Below are 18,418 nucleotides of genomic sequence, written 5' to 3' on the forward strand. Positions count from 1 at the left end.
GTCCACGTCACCCCAGAAGAGCCGAGAAGAAGCCCAGTGAACATAGCACAGAGGAAGGAACTATAATACAAGTCACATATGTGGTTTTGAATTTATCAGTGTCCACATCATAAGAGCAAAAATTAATTTTAAAGTATATTTTATTTGGCTAGTATATCTGAGATATCATTTCACATATAATCAAGACTCTTAAGGGACTTACCAATCAGATGCATTCCTTAGACTTGGCTTGAAACTTGATTTGATAAAATAAATGGAAAATATTTTTGTATCCAGTTCCAGAGACTGCCTTTTTTTTAAAAGATAACATTTTAAAGATGATTTTTTTAAAGGACGATATATTATTATGGTTTTGGAGCTGATAATGCTACTGTGGCTACATTGCAAAAAATAAATCTTAATCTATTGAAGATAAAGGCTGAAGTATTTACATGTAAAACAATGTCATATCTGGAATTTAAAATATTCCAGCAAAATTAAAATGTAGGAAAGTGGTGAATGAAATGTGTATGTGGTATAGAGGGCCCATCTGCTACTGTGTTTGCTTGAGTAGCTCTGTAATAAAAGATTAAAAATGTTAGGTGTATTGGCACGCGCCTTTAATGTGCACCCAGGAGACAGAAGCAGGTGTCTTTTTCTCAGTCCGAGACAAGCCTGATCTACACAATGTGACCCTGCCTCAATAAATAAATAAATAATAACTGTGATTAAAATGCAATTAGTTTATCATCTCGGGTGTGTTGCTGGTGTCAAAATGACCAAATTTTACACTTTTAAAATGATTGGAGAATTGAATGTCAATTAAATCTTAACACAGCTATTTAATAAAATACTTAATTTTATTAATTTAATCCATTGTGTTATCCCATGTCCTTGGGAACCTAGCATGGGTGTGTTCACACACTCCATCTAAGTGGATACAGGAGATAATTTGCTAGACTATCTCTGCTGTGAGCAAAAGAATCTCGGTTCGTCATTCCCTAGGAAACAAAAAGGAAACCTGGAAAGCTGGCTCAGCATTTAAGAGCACTGGCTGCTCTTGTAGAGGACTCACTCCACTTCAGTTTTCAGCACCCATGGGTGTCTCACAACCATCCACAACTTCAGTTCCAGAGATCTGACACCTAATTCTGACTTTCCTAGGCACCAGGCATGAACGTGGTGCACAGACATGTGTGCAGGCAAAACACTGATACACATAAACTAAAATAAATCTTTAAAAAAAAATGGGTAAAGGGTCGCCAGATCTGTTATTAATCTGTTATTTAATGAGTGAGTCTGTAACTATTTTAATGGTGCTGTAGAAGACACCGATCAATGACCTATGACCTTGCTGCTTATGGCGCAAGCAGCCTGGCATCCACACACTCTCATTGCAGGCCGTCCTGAGTCCTGCAAGAGAAAATAACATGGTGCAGATGGATGTTTGCGCAAAGTAGGTCTTCACTGCAGCTGCATCATACTAACTTATGAAATCCATCGCATTCACACGTCTATCAAGAAATAAGAAAGTCTGCTTAGGTGGGGAGGGTACAGGGGGAGATGAGAGAGGTGAAACCTGGATGAGAATATATTGCATTAAAATAACGATTTTCAAGTTAAAAAATTAAAAATAAAAAATAAGCATACAAATTAGTATTTTCAAAACAAAAAAGTTTGCTTTTTGTTCTGGAGGGGGTGTCATCCTGTTCCTCACAGCTGCGGGCCGGCTATGGGAAACGGCTCAGGTAAAGAGCAGTGGGGGCCTGTGTTCTTGTCTCACTCAGCAACACGAACAGGAGCAAGAGGAGCGATGGAGACTATCTTTCTCAACAATTTTTGATAACATACTTAACACAAATTCAGAGATAATTCTATTGCTTCAGGAATGGCTGGATAAAGGGTTGCATGTACTTCATGGGCTGGATAGCCTCCTCTTGGCTCTTTCTCCTCTGTGTCAACCCTACTCTGAGACAAATCTTTTGTGGGGCATGATTACCTCCACTTACCTGGGCGGGGGGTGGGGGGGATCTTTCCCTTTCCTTCTCTGTGGCCAGGTAGACCACTCTACCTGGTTGGATGGATGGCTTGGGTAGTGTACAAACCATCACATGCGAAGAAGTGCCGTTCACATCATACATGTCATAGATTTGTATGTGAACTGCAACCATTTCCAATAGATCGAAGTGTCTTGGAACAGGTGTTATATGGGTGGCCTGGTTTGGATGATGAGTCTGATCGCCAGCTATGAAGGCAATCTTACCGAAATCAGAGTGTTTGCCGGAAGCAACACTTGAGAGCATTTATCAAGAGTGGAAGTGAACACTGTACACAGAAGTCCATTACACACCAGGTCTATTACTGTCGATAATGTCATGAGCCACAGGAACCAAACCCAAAGCCGTATGACCCCAGAACACAGCCAATTTCCACTTTAATTTCCTGCCATTAGTGGATCATAATTAACTTGCTTATTTTGTGTTTACTCCCTTCCGATTGAAAGTCCATTCTTCTCTGTGTGATGGGGAGTCTTGATTGTCAACTACATGAGAGTTTTGAGTCACCATGGAAATAAACCCCTGAGCATATCTGTGAAGAATTATCTAGATTAGGTTACACAAGAAAAGAATGTCTACTCTAAATGTGAGCGGTAGTCTTTCATGGGGTCCAGGACAATAAGACAAAAGAGAACTAAATACAAGCCCTCACAGCAGTGTACTTCCTGAGGATGCAAGGTGACCGTCCACTCCCTCCTCTTGCTGCCAAACCACCCCCACCTCAGTGGACTGTAGGTCTTCGAACCCAGAGCCAAAACAAACCTTTCCTTGCTTCAGTGGCTTTTGTCAAAGCAACAAGGCAAGTAGTCAGTATAACCCCTAATCTTAACCCCCACGCCTCAAAATTAAATGTACCCGCAGTAGTCTCACCAACCTTCCCTCATTCTTTTTAAGAACCTCTGTATTCTCATTTGAAGTACATGTGCCATACAGAACTCAAAGCCGTATGTTTCAAAGTCAAGATAATACTTCTATGTTAGGTTACAAAATTATTTCCTAAACCCACCCACACATTTCGTATTTATTTGTATTAATACCAACTCACCACTTAATTTCTCCCGGGGTGAGGAGCCATACATAGGTCAGGACTTTTCTTATAATACATAGGACAACTTTTGGAGCATCAGGACAGCCCTAAATTTCCTTCATTAAAATGTTTTTTTTTTTCCCATCTACCAACAAGGAACCAATAATCACATATTCACAGAAAACCTGTCTGCCCAGCCTTAGCCATCTGCACTGGGAATAGTTATCTGTCCTAGGCTGGCCAAGCAAATGGTCTCTCTTGAGACTTGAACCTGAATCTAAGATTTAAGATGCTTTGTCCTTCCAGAACTAGAATAGAAAGCTGTATCTCAAAATCTACAGGCTACCTGTTTTTGACTCTGTGTTCTGGTAACCAACAAGAACCAGTTTGCAGAAAGAGGAATACGCCAGTCAATTGTTCACGGAAAGAACTGGAAAGCATACGCTGCCTGCTTATTGGAGCTCCCAAGCACCTGGTTCTGGGTTCACAGGTCTGCTGGCACTGCCTTCCCTAGTTTTCCAGGCAAGACACCCCAAAATCTGCCTGAAACAAGTTCCATCTTGTGCAAACACAAAAGGACACAGCAGACCGAACCCAAGATCAGCACAGAGAAAACATTTACTTTGACACAGGTTGAGTGTTCCAATATAGCAAATGCTTGTGTGCGGCACACCACACCCATCTGTGCTCTATGTGCCACCATACAGTTCATGAACCAGGCAAGGGGCTGGAGACTGAAACACACAAAGGTTCACAGACAGAGACACTGGTCATTTTTAAAACAGGAATGCCCCAAGAATGCCCCCTTTATTGTGTCCAGGGGCAGCTTATATAGGGATAGCCACGCCCCAGCCAAACGCACCAGAAACCACTCCCCTGCCATCAGGAACTCCTGAGGGTCTCGTGCTCAGAGCAGCTGCAGGCTGTCTCAGATCAGGGGAAAGTGAGTTGTTTACAAGAAATTCAGGATCTGGGGGTTCACAGCTCCCAACACTGTGTCTGACTCCTCTGGGTTGCAGAGCACATTACACATCACTACAATAGGATACAGTCAGCATCTGCACTCACAGGTTCTGTTCTGTGGATTCAACTAACCGTGAATGGGAAATACTAGAGAGGACAAGCGTCTATACTGAACATGCGTAGACCTTCCCGTTGGCTTCGCTGGACGTTGTTCCCTGCAGGAGACAGTACAACAACCACACTGTCAGAATGGCTCTGCATTTGTACTGTTCTAAGCACGTTAAGCAGTGCACAGACCTGAGATTATGCAGGTGTGGGGGTTATATGAGAACACTGCTCAAGTTCATATGAGCATGGGTTTGGGTATGAGGTTAAAACCCGTTTTCCATAGATGCCAAAGGATGACAGCTCCCAAGACTAGGTGAGTTAAAAAGAAGGCAAGTCTATTTTGGCTCACATGTCTATAAACTAGGAAATCTAAGAGCCTGGTACCAGAATATGCTCAGTGTCCGTAGACTGAAGGTTTCATATACAGAAAACCAGAAAGGCAGCAGAGTCTGGGGAAGAGGAAACACACAAGGGGCAGGCTTTCTAGAAACTGCCTCTAGCTCCCTGAGAAGAATATCAATCCCTTTTAATAACCAATCACCTCCTGAAGGCCTCCCCCATCCCTCCCCTCCCCCACCAACACTGCCACAGTGACAATCTTCAACCAGAGTTTCAGATAGGACAAACTGTATTCCTGCCATAACACACGGCGACCTGTTACTCATTTACTGGGGCTATCCGTGTGTCCTGGAATTGGCGAAGAAGCTAGTGAGGGTGGTGGGAAGAAGGGCACAGGTCATTTGTGCAGGAAGGGCCTGGTAAAGGCAGGTGTAGGCAGGATGGTGGACAGTGCCCCATGTTCAAGATGGCACAGAGGCATGGCTAGGCTGGAGAGAGAGAACAACTCCAGAGTCCCAGCAGGAATATAGGGGTGACTGCTTAGTCATCCACTAAATCCATGGAAACTATAGAGAAAAACAGTGTGTCTGTGGGGACCTGGAAAGTCCGGGAGAAAGATGCACACATAGGTTTCTCTAGCTGTTATGAATTTCTCCCAGAGGAACTACCACCCATAGGAACTAACTTCAAAAATCACCTACTACCTAGTGTGGAGTCAAGGACTTCCTTTCAGTGCTCTCTTTTGTTCTGGCTCAATGACAGCCTCAATGTAACTGGGTTTTTAATGTAATGAAACTGATAGCAAAGGAAGAAAAAGTATTATTGGAGGTCATGTCAGGTTTTGATGGTTCTCAGTGACCCACATGCAACATAAATGAGCCCTCTGGGGAACCCCACGACCCACACAGGCATGTGGGCCTTAGGACTCTTACTCTCTGCCTCCCTTCACTTCACAAACTCTCTAAGGATAGGAATCTAAGACCAGTCCTGATAGCAGTGACTTGTCGCGGCCTCCCTCGTCCAGCAAGGATGACGAGACCACCGGAGCTCTTCTCACTGCAGTTTTATTCAGGACCTTTTGACAATTGTAAAATTTCTCTCTCTTTCTCTCTCTCTCTCTCTCTCTCTCTCTCTCTCTCTCTCTCTCTCTCTCTCTCTCTCTCTCTCTCTCTCTCTCCCCCCCCACCCAGGCAAACCTCTCCCAGCCCTTAAATAGGCACAGGCTGCCAACCCCGGATTGCCAGGTGGGCACTGTCCATAGGTCCACGCATATGCAAGCAGCTGACGATCATTGCGTGATAATAGCGTAAGTCAGGCCTAGTTGATATTAGGAGTTGATTATCACAGAGAGCACTCGCTTTCGGGATCGCGGAGGGCGGGAGCCAGCACCATCAGGTGCGACTCCACGCAGCTCTCTACATTGCCATCAGGTGTGGCTTCATGCAGCTCGCTACAGTGACTGACATGCAGCTCAACCTCGAGAGTAAGTGTTGGGGAAGTTGGCTTAGTTAGTAAGCTGACTGTGCAAAGACGAGGAATGGGTTGAGCTCCCGGCACCCATGCAAGAAGCCAGGCATGGCTGAAAGTGTATGCAATCCCAGCATTGGGAGGGCGTGACTGGCGGATCTCAGGAGCTCACTGACAACTCAGCCTAGACAGTTCAGCGCAAGACCCTGTCTCAAGGAAATGAGGCAGAGAGACATAAAAGGAGAAATCTGATGTCCTCCTCTGGCCTACACATGGGCACACGTGAACATGTGTGTTGTGGATTTAGTTGGCTATGTTGGGTGCCAATTGGGCAAGAAACTGCTCTTGCCTGGACAGCTTCACTGGACATGCAGTACCCATAGAGAGATGACTGCTGAACTTGCCTAAAGGTGAGATGGTCCTTCGGGGTTCCTGCTTCATGAAAGAAACTGCAAGACATTCTGCAGGATACAGAAAAAAGTGACTAAACTATCTTTGAAATTCCCTGCTTCATGAAAAAGTCTGCTGGATATTATGGGCCTATAGGCTAAAGATGGATGCCCCAATGGTACAGAAGAACTTTGGGTGACTGTTCAGGCAGCGAGATGTCTTTGTCAATTCTAGAGTTTTGGAAGTTGCTTACAATGCACTTCCTGTTTACTTAGGTAATGTTATATCCTTCTGAAGTCTTTGATGGAGTTAAAGAATCTATAGTTACCATTTTCCTTAGTTATGATAAAAGATAGATATAAATATTGTAATTATAATTCTTGCTTGATAACTGTTTTGTTATGTGTAATTTTACTATGTTAAAGTTAAAGCCTTCCTTTTTGTTTAAACAGAAAAGGGGAAACGGTGTAGGAGGTCCTTCTGTTTGTGTGTTGCTTTCATGGTTAATGAATAAAGAAACTGCCTTGGCCTCGTTGATAGGGCAGAACTTAGGTAGGCGGAGAAAACAGAATTGAATGCTGGGAGGAAGAAGGGCAGAGTCAGAGAAGCCATGGATCCTCTGCCTGAGACAGATGCCAGTTAGAATCTCTGGTAAGTCACTGCCATGTGGTGATACACAGATTAATGGAGATGGGTTAAACTAATATGTAAGAGTTAGCCAATAAGAAGTTAGGGCTAATGGCCAAGCAGTGTTTAAATTAATACAGTTTCTGTGTGGTTATTTTGGGTGTAAGCTAGCCGGGCAGCCGGGACAAACAAGTGGCCCCTTCTTGCAGCAGTTACACTGTTTTAGACTTCCCAAAGCATTCCCAGCAAGAGAGCGGAATATATAAAGTGCACACTGGCATTGCAGCAGCCTCCCTCCAGATCAGCAGTCTGCCTTGCCCAGCTGTATGAGCTGCTATGAAGTGCTAAACTCAGATCCTTGCTTCTCTCACCTATAAAATGAAATAAGAGCACACACAGTCCTCACAGGGGTTAAATGATGAATGTGCTGTCTAAGAGTTAGCCATTCTTGATATCATTGCCTCTCTAAGCAATTATCTCACCAAGACGTGAAGCTTTGATGTGCTATGTAAGAGTTAGCCATTCTCAATATCATTGCCTCTCTAAGCAATTATCTCTCCAAGAAGTGAAGCTTTGACCCTGGCTGGTAATCTTTGCTTTACCACAGGTCATACGTAGTTTCAAGTTCCACCCTCGCCCCTGCCTGGGGCTGAATTTCTGCTTGACCCAGGAAGACTTTCTTGGGCCCAAAGCCCTCCATCTAGCGCTCTCTCTCTCTCTCTCTCTCTCTCTCTCTCTCTCTCTCTCTCTCTCTCTCTCTCTCTCATTTTCCAAGTTCTACTCTCATTCTGTCTTTGAATTTTAGTTTTAATGGTGGTGGTGGTGGTAATGGTGGTGGTGGTGGTGTATGAGAGTATTTCAAGGTGAGAGAAGAATCAACAGGATTCACTTCTCTCCTTCCACCTTTAAGTGGGTTTTGAGTATTGAGCTCTGGTTTACACACTTGTTCATCAAGTATTTTACCTCCTGAGCCATCTCATGGGCCCTGAATTATTCTTGTCAAGCCACCAATTTCAGGTACTGGAGAGATAACTGAGCAGTTATGAGCACTTGCTGATCTTCCAAAGGATCCTAATTCACTTCCTAGCATCTACATTAGGTAGTACACAATCATACAAAACTCTAGTTCCAGGGGATCTGAAACCCTTTTCTGATCTCTGTGGTATCTGCACGCGCGTGCAAACACACATACACACGTGGCACACACACACACACACAGATTTCAGCAAGTCACCTCCCAGACCCAAAGACTATGTCAGTGCAAGTTCCAGCTAGTCTGGCTGACTAATTTTGTTTGTACCACCATTGTGGTACCAACCCCACAGCTAAATAAATTCTACTTTAAATGATTCCAAAAAAGCAAGGTCATCTTTTTATAGGAGCACAAAAAATGCATGCATAAATTCTCATTGCACAAAAAGAAAAAGAGAAAACACAGAACCAATGAAAGAGAAAGCAAAAGGAGCCCTGTGTTTATTTACCCTCCGTGCCAGCTGTCCTTCACCATCTTCCAGGCCTTTCCGTGTTTTACAGTAGCTTGGTTTTGTGTGACTCTTTTACATAATTAGAATTATTTGGGGTTTGGGACTTTAGCTTCAAGTAACAATCAGTTTAAAAAACCTTTTTCAAATCGTACAGGACTTTCTTTGGCTTTTTATAGTTTATTTTTCTATTGAGAGACATTGGAACTGTTTCCAATCTAAAGGATGACTGTATTTAATCACATCTTCCACCACATTTACCATTTTAAAAACATGAATTTTAGGAGCTAGAGAGTTGGCTCCATACTTATGAGTACTTGCTGCTCTTGCAGAGGACCTGGGTTCAATTCCTAACATCCATGTGGTGTCTAATAACAACCTAACTTCAGTTCCAAGAAACTCGATGTCCTTCAAGACTCTCCAAGCAGTAAACACACAACTAGTATACATAATTTAAATTACTCACATACCTAAAATAAAAATAAATATCTAAATATTATATGTTAAATTTAAATTTACAGAATTTAATTATAAATTTAATTTTAAATCTGAGTCTCTTCAAGACTCTCCAGGCAGTAAGCACACAAGTAGTATATATAATTTAAATTACTCACACAACTAAAAGAAAAATAAATCTAAAATTTATATTTTAATAAGAGTAAGAATTCTATTGTTGCTGGAAATCAATTTCTTTTTTATAACTATATTCAATATTCATCAAATTGTAATCATAGATTTACTCTTACATAATTACGTACATAATAAAAAATCACTATGGGGACAAACTAGAAGTTTTACATTTTGCATTTATTTTTACACACACAATCTGTGAATTTGGATAGGTATATTAGTTACACACTTCTGTGTAACAACTTATCTGAGAACAGTGGTTGAAAACGGTAAGTAGGCTTTCCCCCGTTTTCTGAGGTTCAGTTCAGGTGGGCTCTTGGCTCCTGATCTCACAGTTGCTATCAACTGTCACCTAGAACTATGGTAACCGCAAAGCTCAGCTTAAGAATCCACTCCTCAACTCACTCACTGTCAGCAGGGGTGCTCACTGGCTGGTGCTCCCAGACTCACTGTTGGCAGGGCTGCTTACTGGATGGTGCTCCCAGACTCACTGTCAGCAGGGCTGCTCACTGGATGGTGCTCCCAGACTCACTCACTGTCAGCAGGGCTGCTCACTGGATGGTGCTCCCAGACTCACTCACTGTCGGCAGGAGTGCTCACTGGATGGTGCTCCCAGACTCACTCACTGTCGGCAGGGCTGCTCACTGGATGGTGCTCCCAGACTCACTCACTGTCGGCAGGGCTGCTCACTGGATGGTGCTCCCAGACTCACTCACTGTCGGCAGGGCTGCTCACTGGATGGTGCTCCCAGACTCACTGTCAGCAGGGCTGCTCACTGGCTGGTGCTCCCAGACTCACTCACTGTCGGCAGGAGTGCTCACTGACTGGTGCTCCCAGACTCACTCACTGTGGGCAGGGCTGCTCACTGGCTGGTGCTCCCAGACTCACTCACTGTGGGCAGGGCTGCTCACTGACAGGTGCTCCCAGACTCACTCACTGTGGGCAGGGCTGCTCACTGACTGATGATCAGATACTTGGGTTCCTGGCCCTGAGGCTCTTTGAGTAGCTATGTACAAGATGATAGCTGGCTATACCTACAAAGAAGGCTCAGAGACTAGTAGGGATGTACTACCTATACCCCTCAAAACATGCTGCAACTCTACCCCCTAACACAATGGCACATAATGAGATGATGTCATAGCAGAGATGAATTAATGAAGAATGCCAAAAGAGCATGCATCCTACTCACAGTGTAAAGGTCAGGGGAACTGTCAAACCTCACTGGACCTTAACCTGCAGGCCTTGATCTTGAACTTCCTGTCCTACACAACTGTGAGAAAGAAATGCTTTTTGGGTTGTGTCACCTGATTTATAGTATTTTGAAACAGCCGTCAAGCTGGCTTTGAGACATAAGGACAGACAATAAGAAATCAGTCTTTTTTTTTTTGTAATATCATCTCACAAGTGACATTTTATTGCTACTCTAGTCATTTAAAGCAAAATCTGTCCTAACTAAAGGGGAAAAGATTACACAGGGACAACTCCAGGAGGAGTGGCTATTGGGAACCAATAGGAATCCTCTCCAACTGGCGTCTCTGTGCCTCGTCATAAACCTCCGACTTACAAAGACCAGTGTGAGGAATCAAAGAATTAAAATATGGAAGTCCGTGAACAGCAGTAGAGAAATGTATGGGGATGAAACAATGCAAAGAGAACCAGACTTGATACCCAGAGGGTAAAAGATCTAAACTCACCTCCAGATTTAAAAACTCACCATGCCCTGAGCTCACAAACCTACCAATCTCTGAACTCAGAAACCCACCAATCCCTCAATTCAGAAACCCACTAGACCCTTAACTTAAAAGCCCAACAATCCCCACCCTGGAAAACTCTGCCTCCTGTTCAGTTCCCTGTTGCTTCTCCCAAAGAGACAGTCACCTTCTTGTGTCTTCCCCAATAAATCTCTTCTGTGAGGTTTTATGGTGTGACTTTTTGGTATTCCTTGGCTTCCAGCTGCCAGGATACCTTTCCCCTCAAAGCTGCAACACTCCTATTGGGGAAACCTTAGCCCTCAGCACTGCAACACTTCAGAATTGCACCACTTACAGTGCCTACACCTGCAATCCCAATCCTTGAGGCACGGGGAGGAAGATTGCCAGGTCCAGAGCAGCCTGTGCTGCCCAACTAGTTTCTAGCAAGCAAACAGACAAAAAAAAAAAAGACAAAAAAAATTCTTTCCATTTCAAACAAGTAAGTCCACATCGGTTGTTAAGAATACATTGAAGACTTTATTTTGAGCAAGTAGAAATTACCCTCAGAAACAGAAGTGTTTTATACAGCCAACATTGTGACCAGGAGGCCTCACAGTCATCGCCAAATTTCCCATAAACTTTCCCCGATCAGAAGTTTTCAAGCTCCAAAGCACAACCCAGTCATTTTTAGACCTAAACAGGAAAGACCTCCAGGCTCGGCTCTGCAAATGCAAACTATTTGCCTAACTGCAGAAGTCGCGGGGTTTGCAAAACCACACCATTTGTGAGATGCAGACATAAGGGCCCACTTGTCTGCCTGCTGGAGCCGTTCTCATGGTGTTCAACAGTCAAGGCATGATGGGGGGCTCACCCACAAAAGTGCTGGGTTCTTGTTGTTGGTTTTTGTTTTGTTTGTTTGTTTGTTTCCAAATAAGATTTCTTAGCAGAGTCATCAGTGTCAAAGCCTGGGCGCTGGCATTCCTAACAAGCCAGACTCTTGACCATGTAACCTCAATAAGCCAATTTAAAAAAGAAAAATCAAATAATGAAAAGTAGAAAAAAGAAACTCAATGTCACCACTTTAGAGACCCAGTGACCCACACCTCCAAGCCCATCTTGGGTTCCTGACAGGAGGTTTAGGGAAAGGACCAGTGGTATGCTTGACTAACCAGGTATGAACCTGCCTATAACCGACCCATGGCTGTCTCAACCCCAGTCTCTCCTGAACAGTGGTCTGTCAAGTTCCCAGAACTCGGTGAGAGCTCAGGCTCCTACTCTGGCTGGACCAGATTTCAGCCTTCTTTTCACAGCATGGGAGTCCCAGGAGAATTCTAATTTCTTGGAGGCCATAGTCTGATTGCTAACAGGAGAGGCACGAGTCACGTGTTCTTATTCCTACCAGACCAGCTACAGGTATACTCTCTGAGTTTAAGGCAAAAGAAAAACTCCCCAAGTACAGACCCAGCTTTAAAGGTTCAGTGGGGCATGAGGACTGGGGAGTTGGTTCGGTGGTTAGGAGCACCAACTACTCTTCCCGAGGACCCTGGTTCGGCACCCATACGGCTACTCACAAGCCTCTGTAACCCCAGTTCCAGGGAATCTCCTCCTCTTCTGGCACCAGGCACACACAGACATATTCATGAAGGCAAAACGCCCATACTCATAAAATAAAATTTTTAAGTCATATTTAAAAAGCACAGAGCAGGAGACAGGTAAGGGGAAGTATCCTGTTTGACAGGCCATCTAAAATTCAGTGAGTGGGAGGAGGTTCACCTCACCTCTCATCCAGATGTGGAAAATGAGTCATGACTCAAGAGATATTACAAAAGGCTTCACCCCCTCTTCCTGAAGCCAAAAGGTCACCCATTAAGCCTAGGCCCAAGAATACCAATGTCTCCCAGCACACATATGGATACTCACTGAGTGGAAGCTCTGAGCTAAATGCTCTCTGAAGAGCTCAGGCTCCCTATGTGGAAAGGCCTCTCTCATGCAAGCCCCTCTGGGAGGAGAAGGGAGGCTGGAAAGTCCTGTCTAGCAGCATGTGAGGTCACGGGTATGACTGGGCCACCAGGACTGTCCCCTTGGCTACTGTCAGTAACTGCCAAGAGACTTCTCATTTGGCTTTTGCTTTTATTTTTAATGACCCTAGTCACCTTAATCAGGAGTGCCGTGGTTAAAATGAAAGCAGTTCTCTGTACCACTTGATTCATCTGCTAGGGTAAAAGTTGATAGGTCAGTTGCAGTTTTAGAAACTGAATTCTCTCAGCAGAGAATTGCTTTCCCTGTGCCTTTGTCTTCAGCAGCCCCAAAACCATACTTCTTTTTGAATTATCAGGAGGTAACAGCCCTTGTCAACAAAGACAAGGCGAAGAGCCCACTTCTGCGGTGACCTTTAGCACATTCCAGGAACGGGGACTCCTAATAGAGACCAGAGGTCAGAGGCAAGGGAATGCAGACTGTCATAAATTCCAACTGCTAGGGTTCTAACTTGGGTGGAATACATATACTCTCCAATAAAGGTGAGATTGCTTTGATTTCCTGACATGGCTCTTATATTATTTGTGCTCAACAAGGGTGAAAATCTAATAACCAGGATCGACCTTTTCTCGACCTTTTCTCTGCAGATCAGCTAAGAAGCAGTGACCATGGCCCACACAGTTCATTGTGGTTGTGAAGCTGCTTTCTGACTCTATCTAGAGAGTGAGCTAATCGCCTCATCTCAGTGACTAGGAGTCAGATAAAGATAAGGGTTCCAGTGCAGGTTCCAGCCTTCTCGGCTGTGTGGCCCTGAACAAACCAAACTCCCAATGTCCCTGTTTCCTGGACTGTAACCACAGCGTCCATCCAATAATATGGTGCCTGCAGAATCCAAAAAGCCATCTTTTCCCACATAGTGGATGCTCAATAAATATTATTTTATAGACTCCACAGCACCAACCTAGAAGTTCAAGTTCAATACATCACAGATCTCTAAAAAAAGAAAAAAAGAAAAAAAAAATCCAGTGATTCCTGAATACCTAGACAAACGCCTTATTCATTCTGTTGCTGTTCATACGACAACACTCACATTGCATTACACAACCCAACCCTATCCTGTGTGTTCCCTTCTCACCTTCTCTTTCCACCCCCATACCCCCTCTGTATTTTACCTTTTTGCCTTACTAGGAATTGAACCTAAGACCTTGCATAGGCCAGACCAGCACCACACCACTAAGCTTCAGCCCTACCTTTCTTTTCGGTTGAGGACAGCATTGCTAAGTTGTTCATGCTGGCCTTGAAGTCACTCTGTGAACTTGGCCCAAGGAGTTGAGATGACAGTCCTGTAACCACCCTGCCTAGGTACTCTCTACGCTTCTGAAGCTCTTTCCCCTGAGTGCTTTAATGGCCTCGAGTCCTTCCTAGAATGTAAACTGAGTGAGAACCATCTGCAGAGCCTGAACAGTCCTTGGCACACACAAATCCTAGGGAATATTTTGTGGGTCACTGACATTTATACCTAGTAAGTTTCTCTGAGTTTTAGATAACCCCGTCACCCATGAAGTCTTCCTAGGTTCTTTACAAAAGTTAACTTTGTTTCTTTTGAGCCACATTCCCTGCATTTTAAGCTGCAGCCAACATTTCCAAGGTGCTTATGATAGATGAGGTTCGACAAGAATAGCGTTCATGAAACTCCTTCAAAGCTCACCTCAACTATTTAAGCTCACTCTTACAGAGTAGGACATTGGGGCCAGGAAGATAGCTCAGGGACAGTGTGCCTGCCACCCAGCCAGACAACTTGAGCAAACCGACTCCACAAAAACTATCCTCTGACCCCCACATGTGCACACAGTCACGTACAAACTAAATCATGATATTCAAAGAATTTGCTCCAAGTCACGGGGGCCACTATTTTTGCTGCGTCCTGACTAATTTCTGTTTCTCCTACAAATTACACCCTACCAGCTTTACCAGTTCTAACGTCATCGGTTCGAGCATAAAATTTTGTCCAGGCAATTATGAGCAGGTGGTGTCCATTCTATTAAAATATGGTTCGTTCCAGGCTCTGAGGTTTCTGTAACTTCGGTGGGTCCTGCGGGGTGGGTGTCTGGAAACAAGCTCTACAGAGACCCTTGTAGATTCTCTTATTAAATAGAGATGGAAGTTAGGCTGGAGATGCCCTCTGCTCCCCCAAGCCAACCCCCGCTTAAGGTTAATTTTTACTTTATGGGCATGTGCGTCTGTGTGCACGGATACTGATGCCAATTGGCATTGGATCCCCTGCAGCTGGGGTTACAAACAATTGCAGGTGCTGGAAATCAAAGTCTGGTCCTAGAAGAGCAGCAAGCTGAGGCATCTCTTAGGGCCCCCGTGCGCCCTTTATTAAGGTCTTTCTCTGAGACCTCCCACATGCCAGGCTGCACAGAGTACCGAGAAGGAAGCCAGCAGCAGTCCTGCCAAGATGAGGATTGGCAACAGGTGCGTTGAGCTCGCCCATTTCTTTCCTTCTCAAGCCCCGGTAAGCTTCAGAGCTTGCCTAAAGCTTGGACCGGAACTAGACATTAAGGACTCAGGTCTTTGAGGACTGAGGGTCTCCCTACTGTCGTTCTGGGTCTCAAAAAACCCAAGTCACGCTTCTGGTATTCCTTGGAGACTTTAATTCTCCATCCAGTCAGAGATGTCCAAGACATCAGGGTTCTCTAAATCGGAGGCGCTCAATTCTAAGTCGCTTTCGCCAGTGGACTTTCCACGGAAAACCCCCTCTACCTCCTGAAGCGCCCACTGCCTTTCCCTAAGTGTTTCCGCCCGACTCAGGGTCCCTCCCCCGCGTGGCAGGCTACCGGCCGAGCAGCCCGGTCGCCGCGTTCTCCCGCGCACCGATGACTCATCCCCGCCCCAAGAGAAACGTGGGGATTCCACGCCCCGCCCCCCGCCCGTTCCCCCCCCCGCCCCGTCCCGCCCCTCCCCCGCGCACTCGCGCGCCGCCCACGCCCCCGTCCGGCCATGAGTTGCCCTTTAGCCGGACACCAGGCGTGTGTCGGCGTGGCTCCCCTCGGAAAGGTCAAAGGACCCCAGGCAACGTCCTCTCCCGGGGCCACCGCCCAGAAAGCCACCGCGCGCGGCGACCGGAGCAGGAAACGGCCCCGGCGCTGGCAGCCGGGTCGGGCGGAGCTCGGCAAGCAGCGGGGTGGCTCTGCCAGTCCCAGCGCGCCGGGGCGGCCGCACACGTGTCTTAGCGTCACGTCCGCGCGCGCCCCCGGGGCTTGCGTCAGCTGCCGCTCCTGAAGCGGGTGGGCCGGGACTGTGCGCAGCCGAGCGCCGCGGGAGGAGGGCAGAGCGCACGGCCGCGAGCCCCGAGAGCGTCGGCCACTCCGGGCACCCGCGGCGAGGATCAGCGCGGTCCTGTCCCCGCCCTCCCGGTGCCGGTCGGGTCCGCGCCCTCCCCCGCTCCCCGGACTGGGCGCCGTGGCGTTGCCCCGGAGTCCGCCACCCGCGGGGCGCGCACCGCCTTGATCCGGGCGGCCCCGCGGCGGCAGGCAGACGCCCGCAGGTCCATGGTGGGCTCGGAGCGCGATGAGCCGCCCGTCCTCCACCGGCCCCAGCGCTAACAAACCTTGCAGCAAGCAGCCGCCGCCGCCTCAGACCTCGCACGCTCCGTCGCCAGCTGCGCCCCCGGCCGCCGCCACCATCTCGGCTGCGGGCCCCGGCTCGTCCGCGGTGCCCGCCGCGGCAGCGGTGATCTCAGGCCCCGGAGCCGGCGGCGGGGCCGGCCCGGTATCCCCGCAACACCACGAGCTGACTTCGCTCTTCGAGTGCCCGGTCTGCTTTGACTATGTCCTGCCCCCTATTCTGCAGTGCCAGGCCGGGCACCTGGTGTGTAACCAATGCCGCCAGAAGTTGAGCTGCTGCCCGACGTGCAGGGGCGCCCTAACGCCTAGCATCAGGAACCTGGCTATGGAGAAGGTGGCCTCGGCAGTTCTGTTTCCCTGTAAGGTAAGTCCAACGACCATCCGCAGATCTGCCAAGCGAACCTTCCAGAGTTCCGGTGTCATTCCATTCATTCTCATATTCATTTCTCTCTCTCTCTCTCTCTCTCTCTCTCTCTCTCTCTCTCTCTCTCTCTCTCTCTCTCTGTGTGTGTGTGTGTGTACACACGTACCTTGCCCACCGTTTCCGTGCCCACCTGTCCTCTTTGGGAACAAGGGTTGATGTTTGCCAGTATAAATTGTCACTTACTGACGGTTAGGAACAAGCATCCTTACTCTCCCAACCCAGAGCCGCCGCGTCCCCTGCAGGCGAGTGCTCTGTAGGGCTGGGCAGCTCTACGTAACTAAAACTTAAACTGGGAAGCTGGCGGTGGGGATTGTGGGGGTAGAAAACGGATGGTTTTCAGCAATAAGCTTGGCAGGAACGGTCCTGAATTCCTTCTGGACTCAGCGCCTAAGATCTGGATGCCCTAGGGTTTACAGCTACAAAGACAGGGAGGTACCACCTGCTACAGGGGTACTGAGAAAATCCTGCAGCCACGCCTTCTCCTCGCAGCTTCCCAGGGCCCGGGGTAGGACTCAGAAGTTGAGGCTGCTGTTTGTTTGTTACTAAGTGCGATGAACTCGAGTCCACCAGGACCTAATGTGGACACCCAGGGGCTTTATTAGTTTTTCTTCAGTGCCAGCGGTTTATTTAGAGAGTTCCCTGTGCTCTTGGCGGGGGGGGGGGGGGGGGAAGCAAACCACGAGCAAAAGTCCACGCTCTCACTACCCAGTCCCCACCGGTTTGTGTTTGGGCCGTGTTTACACCCTCACAGCTGAGTCTACATTAGTTCTACATTAGTGTGTGTCTCTGAAAACTTTTTTAAATGCCCACACGAAAAGAATGCCTTTTGTCAAACAACCAGCTTTTCAAACTAATATCCTCATCTATTTCGTGCCTGAGGGGATTGCCTGATGGTACTCTAACATCCTGTTGCCTACACTGAACCCCGTAAAAAAATAAATAAGAAATCCTCACAGTCCCACTTGTAAACCCCTTTAACTGAGACCTCCACCAGAGAGTTCGTGTTCTGAACTTCCAGGTGGAAATAATAATATTGGGGTTTTTTTTAAATATGAAAGTGATTGTTCTACCTGAGGCTGTTTAAGCTGTCTTTCACATCTCCTCACTGTTGATTAGTTTTTAGGGCAAGAACTGTTTTAAATTAAAAATAGTTCACTGAAGATTTTAATTTTAGGCTTGAGAGTCATGTTAGTAAAATGAGTGACTTAATTTGGTCTTCTGCCCAGCTATAAATCAGTTAAAATAGCATATTCAAATAAAGGTTTGAATGAGGGTTTGGGCTATGGGGTCACCTTATTAAGTTGCTTGCTTTTAGCCCCAGCTCTGTAACGCTTCCTAATTCCCTAAGCTCAGGTGCTGTATCTCTGCAATCTGGATGATTTCGACGACTCTTCCCCCACCTCTTTATTGAAAATGGACTTTTTTTTCTCCAATGTTTCCCCTTCCTCTACTCCTCCCAGGTCTTGGCCACTTCCCCTTCCATCCAGACCCGCTCAGTTTCTTTCTCTGATTAAGAAACAAGCAAGCAAGCTGAGCAGTGGTGGCGCACGCCTTTAATCCCAGCACTTGGGAGGCAGAGGCAGGCGGATCTCTGTGAGTTCAAGACCAGCCTGGTCTACAAGAGCTAGT

The 18,418-nt window shown here is 46.6% G+C and overlaps 1 protein-coding gene across 1 annotated transcript in view; it reads left to right on the forward strand.

Moving 5' to 3' along the window:
• Positions 1-15,953: 15,953 nt before the first annotated feature.
• The window catches only part of Siah2 (siah E3 ubiquitin protein ligase 2), a 34,303-nt gene continuing 31,838 nt past the window's right edge, over positions 15,954-18,418 (forward strand). Inside the window, exon 1 of the mRNA XM_057756846.1 lies at positions 15,954-16,729. Coding sequence (XP_057612829.1) covers positions 16,310-16,729 — 420 coding nt within the window. The 5' untranslated portion in view covers positions 15,954-16,309. The remainder of the gene's footprint in view (positions 16,730-18,418) is intronic.

The sequence above is a fragment of the Chionomys nivalis genome, chromosome 24 (genome assembly GCF_950005125.1).
Source record: "Chionomys nivalis chromosome 24, mChiNiv1.1, whole genome shotgun sequence".
Taxonomy (NCBI): Eukaryota; Metazoa; Chordata; class Mammalia; order Rodentia; family Cricetidae; genus Chionomys; species Chionomys nivalis.